The 14,391-nt window shown below is 37.0% G+C and overlaps 1 protein-coding gene across 1 annotated transcript in view; it reads right to left on the minus strand.

The window, feature by feature from the left end:
• Positions 1 to 16: 16 nt before the first annotated feature.
• Positions 17 to 14,391, minus strand: part of LOC127661453 (mothers against decapentaplegic homolog 3-like) — a 30,957-nt gene continuing 16,582 nt past the window's right edge. The window contains exons 3-9 of the mRNA XM_052152180.1: positions 14,262 to 14,390; positions 12,993 to 13,067; positions 12,860 to 12,910; positions 8,123 to 8,335; positions 7,475 to 7,612; positions 7,187 to 7,331; positions 17 to 2,063 (exon numbers count right to left, since the gene is read on the minus strand). Coding sequence (XP_052008140.1) covers positions 1,940 to 2,063; positions 7,187 to 7,331; positions 7,475 to 7,612; positions 8,123 to 8,335; positions 12,860 to 12,910; positions 12,993 to 13,067; positions 14,262 to 14,390 — 875 coding nt within the window. The 3' untranslated portion in view covers positions 17 to 1,939. The remainder of the gene's footprint in view (positions 2,064 to 7,186; positions 7,332 to 7,474; positions 7,613 to 8,122; positions 8,336 to 12,859; positions 12,911 to 12,992; positions 13,068 to 14,261; position 14,391) is intronic.

Below are 14,391 nucleotides of genomic sequence, written 5' to 3' on the forward strand. Positions count from 1 at the left end.
CTGCAGAGTACAGAGATTTTTAGAAGAATATTTCAGCTCTGTAGGTCCATACAATGGAAGTGAAAGGTGGACAGACCTTTGAAGCTCCAAACACCACATAAAGGCAGCATCCATACATTTATCTATTTCTTCTGAAGTGATGCAGTCACTATGGGTGAGAATCGGATCAATATTTCAATCCTTTTTTTACTATAAGTCTATAAACATTTATAGTTAAAAGGACTTTAATATTGATGTGTTTCTCACCCACACCTATCATAAAGATTCTGAATACATAGATGTAACAACTGGAGTCATATGGATTACTTTTATGCTGCCTTTGTGATTTTTGGAGATTGAAAGGTCTGGTCACTATTCACTTGCATTGTAAGGACCTGCAGAGCTGAAATATTCTTCTAAAAATCTTTGTGTTCAGCAGAAGAGAGAAAGTCATACACATCTGGGATGCCACGAGGGTGATTAAATTAGAGAGTTTTAATTTTTGGGTGAACTATACTTTTAACAGCACATCACCAAACCATCCAATGAATCGTTGAGCTTAAAAATATGAAATCCATTCACGAGAAGTCCAATGCATACACATAAAATAAAATGCCAATTTAAAGGTTTGGCTAAAAAAAAATCCAGTCATTACATTTCAAGTGTCCTCTTGTGAAACCAAACTTTGTACAAAACTAAGAGCATTCCAAGAGCTGCCAGCAGTACTTGCCTTCAACACTTCCATGAAAATCATAGCAATCTCCACACTAAAATACAAAAGTGTGCATTTTTACTCCCACTCATAAATGACAGTAAAATAGTGTAGTATATATACTGTAGATGAAATGTAAATACATTTTAATCAATTTAATTGGTGCTGCAACTCCTATGACAATCACATGAAGATGCGTGATAAACACTACACTTAACTTCACAATCTTATGTGCAATACTCTATAGGACAGCAGTAAAAGTATATTTCCGCAATCTCCATTCAGTTTATTATGCTGTTTATTATATTAAAAATATGTATTACAAAAAATTTGACTTGCCTTTGCTAAGCAAAATTCAAACAGCCACCATCTTTTAAGTCAAAGAAATAAAATGGCACCATCAGCTGTATTTGTTACTGACAAAATCCCTGCGCTGATGACTGGTTCACTGTCATTGAGTTGTAAAAACAAGTGCTTTTCATTAAGAAGGCCGTGCTACTGTACCTTTTTTATTTTACACACTCAGTCCCTGCCAAAATAGGTATACAAACCTGGTCAGCACTGACCGTGCCACACAATGAACCGACGTGTCCTGTGCAGTGCAATTTACTCAAACACAATAGGGAGCTACTATTAATGAATACTAAACAGACATGTGGTGGACAAGGCAGCCCATGACGAGCATCAAGCTTACTGCCAGCTTCAGGATGGCTACTAGGTGAACATAAAAGACCGCTTCACTGAAGGTGGTGGAAACAGAGCACTTTTTTTCTGACAGTATGTAGCATGTGAATGATAAAATCTTATTACCGGGCCATTCCATAAGGATGTCTAAGATTTTAGGCCATCATATATTCAATAAATTCATGATACACTCTGTAATTATCTTGATAAAAAAAAAAAAGAAGAAGAATTTTCTTAATTCTATAAGCATAATTCCATGTAATATTTAAATTCACAATAAGGGAAATTCCTCATTTTAAACTGTTCACACTGAGGAAATATTATCCATGAGTGTCACTGGTTGAAAGTGCTTTAACAATGTGATCCTTTTTGCTTGCAGCAAAATATTGAGATCTGTGATTGACTCTTGGGAGTCCAGCAGGGCTTTGTCTTCCCATCCTCAGTTTTGTTCTGTTTAAATGCTGTGTTGGCATACAACAGTGACAGAGGGTTGATGCTGGGTGTCATAAGATGTGTGTGGATGAGGTCATTCCTTAGTTTCATCAAATTAATTGAGGGTTTTTCCTATGACACGCTGGAACACCGGAGGTTCGGAGAGCCCATTTGTGTGAGCACCTTGTCCAGCCACTGCAGGGGGCCATTAAGATGCAGCTCTATCCAGCAGGGGGTGCTGGTCACTGTCTGCCGCCTGCAGAAGGCAGAATCTGGGTCAGCAATGTGGTACCATGCCTGCCAAGCATTTTAAGCAAACTACAGCCTGGCCAGGAATAGCCGTTTTACATAATCAAGGGCCAGCATTAGCTTCTTGTGCATTTCCGTCACAGAAAAAAAGTGATAAAACGCCATTAGTATTCATTTGAATCCCCAGCTTTTTTAAAGTGGATCAGATAAACATAAAATAACATCTAAAGGAATATTCCACATTCAAAACAAGTTAATCTCAATTAACAGCATTTGTGGCACAATGTTGATTACTATAAAAAATGTTTTACTCTTGTCCCTCTTTTTCTTTAAAAACAAAAAGTTACAGTGAGGCACTTACAATGGAAGTGAATGGGACCAATTTTTGGAGGGTTTAAAGACAGAAATGTGAAGCTTATAATTTTATAAAAGCACTTATATCAATTCTTCTGTTAAAACGTGTGTATTATTTGAGCTGTAAATGAGCTTGAGCTTGTCATTTTAACAGTCGTTTCAGGGGTTTAGGGTTTGTTGACATTACATCGTCATGGCAAGCCCAGTATTCCTGTCAAACAGTGTGATTAATCTACCCTGATATGAGGCTGCGTGGAGAGCAGCATACAAAAATCAGACTGCAGTAAAGTCACAATTCCCTGCTGTTTATATTTCAGCCCAAGATGAATTTGAGGTCTCATATTTACAACAGGTGGAGTCCTGCTTTTGATTATCTCATGGACAGAGGTGGGTAGTAATGCGTTACATTTACTCCGTTATGTTTACTTGACTAACTTTTGGGGGAAAAACTTACTTTTAGAGAAGGTTTAAAAGTGGGTACTTTTTACTCTCACTCAAGTAAATTTTAATGATTTTTTTTAACTTTTACTTCTACTTCTTTACAATGTGTAGCATTACTGTCATTACATTACTAGGTTTAATTTGAATTAATGTGTCATTTTTTGAGAGATTATTGAACGATGAGACGCTCCCACTTGAGTGATGAGACTGTCACTCAAGTCATCAGTGCAGCAGCATCAAACTCTTCAAAGTTAAACATTTTCTGCGCTTCACACAGTGAAAAAAATAATAGTTTCATCATGCAATGCCTTCATTAACACAAAGACAAGCTGATATTTCAAGATTAAAGTCACAGTTCCAACTTCAGGCAGCATGCTGAGGTAAATTTTGGCTCTAATCCTAACACAGGCTTTTCTGTGTAATGAGGGTGATTCTGTAACTGGGCTCTTATGACATTAGTTTTTAAGTGTACATTTTTAAATCGCAGCTACTTCAGACGTATTAATGTATCCATGTAAACTTCCAAATTGATTGCAAATCACTGAAATTCACGTGATCAACACCTGGAGCGCAAACAGACAGCATATCTGCGCGTGCACAGCGAGGTGCGCGGAGTGCACGTGTGTGAGATTTCATTCACTATTTCCTATATAGTAAATGCCAGTTAATGTACTATATCTCAGCAATAAGTGAATGAAATGAGTTAAAAGAGTTTCGGAGCTCTGGGGCTGGTGCCGAAACGTCACATATGACATTTTTAAATACTTGGGCCTTATTTGTTATTCTTATTAAATAATATATTAATACAATAAATCTTCATTCTGTTTGTCTTTTTTAATATATACTGTGCGTTAATATAAAGAGTACATTTTAAATGTATCTGTATGTTTTGTCTCTCTATATGTTATTTTAATCCAGTAATAATTTGTCAAAAAATTATGTAATACATTCAGCATTAAATAAAAAATTGCAAGAGTGGAGGAGGCAGTAAACTCCTAGCTAGTACATCTTTCCTGTTGTGAATTGTGGGAAATTAACCATTATCGAGTGTACTTGAAATGTACACTTGAAATTAGAGTGCATTGTGGGTAAGAATGAGTGAACAAAACAAGGGAATAAGTGGCTCACTCAGAATTCAGATACTACAAAAAAATAGTGAAAACTCGAAATAGGGCACTATATAGTGGATAGGGGGTGGTTTCAGACACAGCGAGTGTTCCACGATCAGGGTTGTTGTCCTACGTAGGCTGCATTCTCTGCATTTAGAGAGCGGATGTACTGCTGTACAGAACTAACAATCTAAATGCTTACGATACTGAAAATTGTAACTACACTGAAATAAGAATCCACACAGGACTTTAAAAGCTATTAAATTATAAAAGAAGGCATTATATTTCAGCATTTTCACTGTAATAATTGCTAGAAATGTTTCCAAACTTCTCTTACTGTCAAATTCATCCAGATCTGACAAGAGCCTTTAAAGGGATAGTTCACCCAAAAATCACGATTCTCATTATTTACTCACCCTCGTGCCACACCAGATGTGTATGACTTTCTTTCAACTCAAATGAAGATTTTTTAGAAGAATTTCTCAGCTCTGTAGGTCCATACAATGAAAGTGAATGAGTGGCAACATTTTAAAGCTAAACAAAAATCACTTAAGTCATCATAAAAATAATCCATAAGACTCTAGTGGTTAAATCAGTATCTTCAGAAGTGATGTGATAGGTGTGGTTGAGAAACAGAGAAACAGATCACTTTCACATTCTTCCTCTTGTGTTTTTGGTGATTCACATTCTTCCCGTGCTGTCTAGCAAAAAATGACAAATATTATTTCTCACCCACACCTATCATATCACTTCTGAAGACATGGATTAAGCCACTGAGTATTATGGATTACTTTTATGCTGCCTTTATGTGCTTTTTGGAGCATCAAAATTTTGGCCTACAGAGCTAAAATATTCTTCTAAAAATCTTAATTTGTGTTCTGAAGAAGAAAGGAAGTCATACACATCTGGGATGGCATGAAGGTGAGTAAATGATGAGAGAATTTTCATTTTTGGGTAAATTATATTTTTAAAGTGATAGCTCAGCCAGAATTTAATATTCTGTCATAATTTCTCTACCCTCATGTTGTTCCAAACCAGTGTGAGGCTTTGTACACTGAAAGTAAATAGTGACTCAGGCAAACATTCTGCCTAAAATCTCCTTATTGTGTTGCATGGAAGAAAGAAAGTCATACAGGTTTGGAACAACATGATGGTAATTATGATAATTTAAGATAATGTAATTTATAGGGAAGTAAACGTCTATTATGTCATTTGTGAAAGTAACGAGTTACTCACTACTTGAGTACTCTCTTAATTGGATATTTTCTTACTATATATATAGTTTTAATTCATATGACAGTTGTTATTGTTTTGTTGTAGTTGGTTGATATTTGTGATTTGTCTGAAGTCACCATTAGAGTGATTAGTGTTTCCTCTTGTGAACTTGGAACCTGTTAAATTTAAGCCATTCTTTTTTACACAGTTGTATGTGGCGGCGGGCCCTTGACCACGCCCCCGCTGCCACATAGTACTTTACAAAAGTGCAGATTTATGTGCACTAAGAAGTACTGAGGAGAATCCAATGTGCCATATGACTAACTGAGATTTCAGTCATAATGTCCCTTATACTGTATAAGATGTGTGTTGCAGGGTGGGGCCGGTTCGTGATTCTACACACCCGGTCCCGTATTAGGCTAATCAAGCCTCCAAGAGGGATAATGGCCGACTGCGGAGGATGGTGCAGGAGAGAGAGATCGTTTACGGACATGTCCGTCATGTATGTGTGTTTGTCTTTTGTTTAAGTTTCTCATTAAAATATTATTTATATTGCCAAGCCGGTTCTCGCCTCCTCCTTTCCATAGAACTACGTTACACTGGTGCCGAAACCCGGGAAGGAGGAGGGGTATTAGTAGTAGAGTTCTCGCCACTACCGGGAGAACCGCTGCCAGGGGCGGGGGAGACCCATTCTGTTCCCCGAGAATGCAGCGGGGCATTCCGTCCGCCAGGGGCTGGAGGACTGCCTCTGATCCGCCCGGAGAGGCGCGGCTGTCTTCCGTTAGAGGGTGGAGGAGTGGCCGAGGAACAAGCTACGGCGTATCGGAGAACTGGCAATAATGTTTTTTTTTTCATCTCTCTCTCACTGCCGTTCCGCATTGGCCTTTTCCCTCTTGTTTAAATTTTACAGTGTTTTTTGGGGGGGTACTACACTGTTACAGGAAGTACCCCCCCATTTTTATTATTTCTGTTTCCCTCCCCTTGTCCCCTCCCTCATCCAGGTAGACGGGGATGACCTGTCGGCAGACGGGGCGAAAGACGCCCCTCCCCAGGGAAAGGGTGGGGGGGTGTACGTCATGCCGGGGGCTCCCCAGCCTGAGAGAACGAGGGAGGAATGTGGCAGGGCGGAGGGCGGGTCGTGATCCTACACACCCGGTCCCTTATCAGGCTAATCAAGCCTCTGAGAGGGATATAGGCCGACTGCGGAGGATGGTGCGGGAGAGAGAGATAGTTTACGGACATGTCCGTCATGTGTGTTGATGTTTGTGTCTTTTGTTTTAGTTTCTAATTAAAATATTATTAATATTGCCAAGCCGGTTCTCGCCTCCTCCTTTCTATTGAACAGCGTTACAATGTGCTATAACTCAATTTAAATAATGAAATAAAAACAATGATACTTCAATCACAGATGAGTTGTTTACTTGTAACTAGTTAACATTACTTAAAAAATTAAGTTCAGTTTACTTGAGCCAAACATGTTTATGTTTATTTAGAAAAAGAATGCAAATCGATTGCCTTGAAAAATCATCTAATTAGATTTTGCAGTGTAGAGAGATGTCCAGCTCTGACCAACTCTCTTATTGTCATTATTCAAAAGAAACTTTAAGTTTACAAAAGATTGTTTTTTATTAAAACATGTTGAGGTCAATTTAGAAACACATTTTTTATTTAGTTTTTTGGAAAACCTTTTATGTTGTTAATATTGTTCTTTTAATTTTTTTTGTCATTTTTATGTTTAGTAATGTTTATGTACAAATGTAATTTGTTTAGGTTTATTATTGTTCATATTTTACATTTGTTTTTATTTTATTATTCTTTTTTCTTTTACTTTCCCAGTACTTTCCTTGTAATTGAGTTTGTATTAAAAAAAAAATCAATTTTGCTATCCACTATTTATTTTTTCATTAAGTGACAAATAAAACATAATTTTTTTATTTTTTTTAAAGTTGTTTGTGTGTATGCTGTGTTACTGCAGCTGAGAGTGTATGTAACATGTGTCTTCTCAGCTTACCTGTACTCCGCCCCCCAGCCTTTTACAAAACTCATGCGAATTGTGCACATGCGGGTCAGCTGGTACACAGCCTCAAAACCCTGATTCACTGATTGGGCCAACAGAGCAGCAAACTCCTGATTATTGAAGATTTTTAGATTACAGCCTATGAGTAAATCAGAAACAAAAACATATATGCTTGAGTGCTTCTATAGAACATAATGAGGAAGTCTGTAACTAGAACATGCAAGAGTGACTCACAGGATGTACATACACAGCCAATCAAAGTGCACCAGTGGACTGACTCACCTGGAGGAATCTTACACACCGTGGCAGGGTGCCAGCCATAACGCTGATTACAGTTTGGACTTTGGACGAAAATAGCGCTGTCGCTCAGACACTCAGCAAACACCTCACCACCGATGTAATATAAGCGTACACCTCGGCCTAGAGTTAGAGTGGGGGGTTGTCAAGGTTTAAGAATACAGAATACAAACAGATTACGTTGATAAAATGTTATTATTGTTAATGAAAACTAAACTAAAATATATTGCCATAACTCCAAAACGAACTGTAGTTTTGGCAATTAAGTCAATTAAAAAATGTAAAGCTTTTAAAACCAGCCTCCATAACGCTTAAATGTTCCCTATATAGACAGCCCAGAGAAAATTAAACATATTTAACACATTAACTTTATTCTCTCTAAAATCCATCCATCTTCTTTAACCTATGTAGGGTGCTGGAACCTATCCCAGCTAACTCGGGACAAAGGCAAAACTGAAACTAAAAAAACACTGGAACAAAAGCTAAACTTTGTTTTGACAAATTCAAAATAAATTTGAAATGAATTCAATTAAAAAGTTAAAACTATAATATTCCTCCGTTGATTTTAAAATCAATAGATCCAGTATTTTCAGTAAAATCCGAGGAATAGTCCTAAATGTAAAGTGACTGTACCAATGTGTCTGCGTGTGAGCTCCACAGCTGCGTTGCGGTTGACGTTAGACAACAGGCCCAGACAGAAGCGCTCTGCGTTGGAGGGGTCTGTAAAGCCATCCACGGTAAGTGACGGCTGCGAGGCATGAAAGGTCTCGCCCACACGCTGGTTCAATTCGTAGTAGGAGATGGAGCACCAGAACGCGGACTCACAGTATGTCACAGGCTGCAAGTCTTAGACACACACACACACACACACACACACACACACACACACACACACACACACACACACACACACACACACACACACACAATGAGCATGTTAAGAGAAAGCAGAGAGACAGAAGAAAAACAAAGATGAAGGCATTGTTCTAAGAAAATACTAATAAATTCGAAAAGAGCAGTAAAAGCACACTGGACTTTGGATTTTGATGTCAAATCTGTGTGTAGTGTTCACATTCACACTTCATGTACCCCTCCTCTGTCCTTTGAAATCAGCAGGCTGCCCAAGTGAAATTGGTTATTTGTTTTTTCTACTTCAGACCCCCCAGTGTCTCTCAGCAGAGATAGAACATCCCAGCGACAGGATATTATTATTATTACATTACATTACCCTGGGCAGGCTGAGAATACAGAGAGGACTGAAACAAAGGCTCCTTGTATATGAGGATTCCTCTGACAGAGCTCTGAGTTCAAATCCTTCAAGACTATAGCCCCTGAGAGGACTGGGTTTCCCTTACTACAGTATTACACACAGTAAAAGAATGTATTGTCTAGGGTTCATACAAATGCTTAAAAGTTCAATTCAAGGACTTTTCAAGCACATTTCTATTTGTTTTCAAGGACTATGCTAGAGATGTCATTAAAAAAAAGATTCTTGTTCATTTTAAATAAAAATATTTTAACCATATGGTTAATTATTTTTATAAAACTTCACATATTACAAGTACAACAATGGCATCTTTAACTAAATATTCTCACAGTAACAACTCTTAGTTCATTCAAGAATAAACTGATGTGCAGTTATAGTGTGCTCCCTTATAATGCACTTCGATTTACAACTAAAGTGAATAACTGGGTCTGTAAAGAGTAGTCCATATGACTCGTGCTGTGTTCCATGTTTTCTAAAGTCACACAACAGATTTATGTGAGGAATTGACCAAAATTGCAAATGGGTCATTCTCAAAAATGTCTGACTTTCCAACTTACAAAATATTGACATTAGTTCAGTTTTTGCATATAAACGCTGAGGGTAAATATTTTTTTACATGTTGACATTCATTTTTATTCATAAAGGACAACTTGGCTAATATTTTTGTGTGAAAATATTACCGGTAGTTAAAATGTGAATTAATATTTTTTTTTAACATGCTGGATAAAAAATCACTATATGCATATTTAAGCAGCTTCTGAACTTTGACATTAATTATTTTCCACAACTTTTTTGTATTCATTTTTTTAAACATAAAAAAAGTTTTCAACACTCTTTTTAAATTATTTAAATTATTAATAATATTTTTTGTTGCTTTTTTGCACAATTGTTTGGCTTTTATTAAAAATAAGTACAAAATAAATACACAAATAACTTAACATGTCATAGAAGTGGTATACCAGATTAAGGGGACAAGGATTTGTTTCAGGCAATTAACAATTTCAAATATATTTTCTAAAACATTTGCAAAACAGTGTCAAGCCATTTCATATCATTAAAGGTTAGGTTATATAATTTTATATAAAAAATAATAATAAAAACAATCGCTATTTGAAAGCATTTTCATGACTAAAAAAGTCAAGGGACAGGACTTTGTCAACACATATTGGCATTGAACCAAATTTTGTCAGAAATAACCTATTTTGTGAGATGCAAAGCTTTCTTTACAGAAGGGGGCACTAGACGGCTCACAAAACTGAATCCTCCATTGATCTGCATTCAAATCAATCAAAAAGTTATCATATAATTTTTTCACTCTAAAGAGTAAATTGTAATTAAATCTAATAGTTTCAAGGATTCATACTAGTTAAATCCACCACCGCAGTATCTATAAAAAATATATTTTTTAAAGCCTCCAGTAACAATTGATTGTGATTGACCCATTCTGAACAGCGCTGCCAAAAGTAACAGGTGCCACGTGACAGCGCCGCCAAGATGTGGTCTGTCGTCATGTTTTTCCGAAAATAAATAAACACATTTCATTTACTAAACGATGCCAAATTCAAGTACTTTAAAAGCCAAATTCAAGTACTTCAAGCACCTTGTACGAACCCTGATGTCTAAAGACAGAACTAACCTCCATCCACCTACAACACTATGGTTGAGATGGGTCAGGGTCAACTAGTCCTCAAACTGACTATTCGATTAGTTAGATCGATTAGGGAGTTTATCTAAAGTTTGTCAAAGGTTTTTTAAGTGTTAATATTTTAGTGAAAGTGCTTTAAAGGCGATGAATTAAGAGCTGTGTGTTCTACTAGTTTAGCAGCACCCAATGGGAAAGTTGTTTCTTTTAATTTATCCTCTTTAAAGGAATAGTTCACTCAAAAGTGATAATTCTCTCATCATTTACTAACCTTTATGTTGTATAAAACTCGTATTACTTTTTTTATTCTCCGGAACACAAACAAAGATATTTTGTCATCATATTTGAAGATATGAGGCGGTTTGTCCATTCAAGTCAATGGGGTCCAGACTTTAAGCTCCAAAAATGACATAATGGCAGAATAAAGGTAATCCATACAACTCAAGTGGTTTAATCCATATCTTCTGAAGCAATCAGATCCAATCAGTTTTGGGTGAGAACAGACCAAAATATAACTCCTTTTTCACTACAATCCTTGACATCTGAAGTCTCCTTTTTGCGATCATTTAAAGCTTGATTACACTTCCTCTCTGAAGTTGTTAGGCCCTTTTGATAGTATGAATATAAACACATCATATCTCCATCAAAAAAAAAAAATAGTGTTCTGAAGAAGAAATACATTTAAGTGAGTAAATCAACTAAACCTGGTCAAGACAGAGCTCCTCATCTTTCCAGCCAACCCTGTTGTTGAGCACAACATCAGCATTTAGCTGTCCAAAGTCTCTTTGGATAAAAGCATTTGCTAAATGAAACATTTTTAATCTAAATGTAAATGATGAAAGCATTATAATTTTTGGGTGAACAACAATAAATATAGAGGTATTTGTTGTTGGACTTCAAATTTGCTGCTATGGACAATGTTTCCTTTCAAATGTATAAATTGCAGGTTTTTTGTCCGGACTATGATAGTTTTGCCAGGCTAAATTTATTTTGACTATTCATTTGTTTAATTTCTGTCAGTTAACCCACTGAAGGTTGGTACTTTGAATTCATATATCCCTAAGGAAACACATTTGATCTATGTCTACTGGGCATGACCCTAAACCAGCCTAAATATACAACCTACAGACGAGTCGATTTTGAAAGTATGCAGTTTTGCACACCCCTACACCATATACACATACCCAATAGTTATTTGGTCATATGATCCAGACAGCCAATAAAACACCCAATTCTAGGGTAAAAATAAAAAAAATATATATCTTTTGAGAAAATGTCTTCACCTTTCTCAGCCCCAAGCAATTGTATGCTCTAATGAGGACACTACGGGATGCTGGTGGCATTACTCATCTGCTTTACTGGTAGTGACTCACCCCAGTGTTTTCTCATGGGCTCAGGGAAGCAGACTTCCGCTCTCAGTAATTACAGCAAGCAGGGTCAGGCAAGGCCACGTTATGGAGATAATATGCCAGAGATAATCCAGGCAGATTAAAGCCAGACCTCACAATGGGGTGGAGAGTCCCCATCTCATGATGTATTTATAGAAATCAGACTGACTCCTATCACAACAAACACCTCAGTTTTGAGGGAATTATTGCTTTCAAGGTATTAACCAAACTACAGCCAGATGTAAACGGGACAGAGTTTCAGACCTTAAGATCGTTTTATTTGTTCTGAAACAGGTGCAACAATTGGTACAATGTTGCACTTTTTTCTTAGTTCAGTTCGCTTTCACAAGGCAACATTTCAAAACGGACAAAAATATGAACAAACTGTCCCCTCATTGGTTACAAATTTGTAACATTTCCGTTATGGTTATTCTAATCTGTCATTAGTAACTTTTGCAGGTTAAAAAGAGCCTGTTCTTATGGTCACAAAGATCTTTCTCTCTCTCTCTCATGCACACACATTAAACAGTAAAGAGAGTGAAGCCACGTAAAGATGGTTAAACTGAAAACTGATGCACTAGTTCTATTTCATGCCTCCTAATGGTTCTATATTGTTTTATTATCTGTCAAAAATGCCATCCTACCTGTGTCTGTTATACCACTATCCAACAGAGATCATACTAAAATGACCTAATCACCTCTTTTAAAGCTGAAGTATGTTTCTGCAACAAAATGTACCTATGAAGGCTTACAAATAGTTGTCTCTGCATATTAAGCTGGGATAGGAGAAAGAATGCATTCTGGCCACAAGCAAACCACTCCAGAGTCTGCTTAAAATCTGACCTCATTCCAGTGGTCTCCGACCAATTGTTTTGGTTTGGTTCCAAAAGCTATTGCCATGTTTATACTGTATATGCCTAAACTAGCCAAACTAAGGAAGAAAACACACCAGGTTCCAAATCAAATGCTCCAAACGAGACAGGTTTGAAAAAGCCCTAAGTAATATCTAGTTTTGAAATACATACTTGGGTCAATAAATAAAATTAAAAAAAGAGATGCATGTTTTTACTTACCTAGGTTGCTGTTTGTAGGAGAGACAGGGTTGGGTGACAGGTTAGGTGAACCTGAGAAACCAAAGCAGATTAATAATAGAACCTGGTCTGATTTCTGATATCAATCTCTTGTATGTAAGCTCATAGCTCTAACCTGTGTCCATGCTGTGGTTCATTTGATGGTCGCTGGTTTCCCCATCCTCACTCAGGTAGCCTGGAGGAGGGGTCTCTGAAACACAAAACAGACATTTCGCGTAATTAAATATCACTCAAAACATACAATTATGCAAAGTTCACACTACAAGACAAGCCTGCCGCACATTTAAAGACTTCCCACATAAATCATACACGTAGCGATGCGAGACAGGCTAGAAGAGTGTTGGGGATTTTACACACATTACAAGTTGACTACTATTGCCTATAAAGTTCTCTGTCACAGACTTAAAAAAAGGAGATGGGTCTGTCTGCATCCTGCAAGACTATTACAAGACCTGCTTACTACAAGTTACACCCCTTGACAGGCGAAAGTCTTGTAACAGTTGGATGTCACATTCATACACTGTGTTTGTTGTGTTTATTGTAGTCCCACAGCAACCCTACACCTACCCCTATCCCTACACCTAAACCTAACCACAAACATCAAAAAATTTAAAGTTTGTAAAATTATGAAATATACTAAAAATTAAAAGTTAAAACTGTCAGTATGTGGCAGCAGTGGGAAGAAATGTGATGAAAATTAAGAAAAGAAGCTAGCATAAGCTAAGCTAATAGGCTAACCAGTTAGCATGTGAGCAAACTGGAGAAAACAGAACAGAAAAATGTTTAATGTCACCATTTATATCTTGGTTTAATAATATGATATGTTAAATAAATTTAAAAGTTATTCTTTGTCAAATTTAAACAGTTAAAAGAACATGAATCATACAGTGAATGCATAGGTAGGCACAATATAGCCAACAGAATCACTTTATGATCACAGGGAATGTTCCTTTTCATCTTGCGGGATGCAGACAGAAACACATGGGCGACGAGCCTTGTAGTGTATGTGTGTGCGCTAGGCATTATTAGACACTTTACTCAAATGCCACAGCAAATTGTTTAAATTTAATTCTTTCTACTGTTCAGATCATGCGAACCACTTTCAACACCAAATAACTGGCCATGAGTTGAGCGCTTTGATCTGTGCTTGCCTTTATCCGGTTTGGCCAATTTTATTACTGGCCAGACAGAACATTCTGGTTTCGATAAAACAGTTTATATATCCTGAGACATTGCAAAATCAAAGAGCTGTGAGTCTGTTAGCCAATGTTTGTGTTTGTATGATCTACAATGTATGAGTAATATCTATTGTGCTGTCCTGAATGCATGTCTGGGTGAAAGTTAATGTGTGATTTTCAGAGAGAAAAAGAAAACAAGTTTTTACCCGGTATATAGTTGCTCGGAGGCTCAATCCCGGCAGGGAAAATGGTGTTCTCAGGGATTGAGTAATCATCCAGTGGAGGGAAGTCTGAGGGGATGTCAGTGTGCCGAGGAACCAGGACAGGAGGCAAAAC

Source organism: Xyrauchen texanus, chromosome 21 (assembly GCF_025860055.1).
Source record: "Xyrauchen texanus isolate HMW12.3.18 chromosome 21, RBS_HiC_50CHRs, whole genome shotgun sequence".
NCBI classification, from domain to species: Eukaryota; Metazoa; Chordata; class Actinopteri; order Cypriniformes; family Catostomidae; genus Xyrauchen; species Xyrauchen texanus.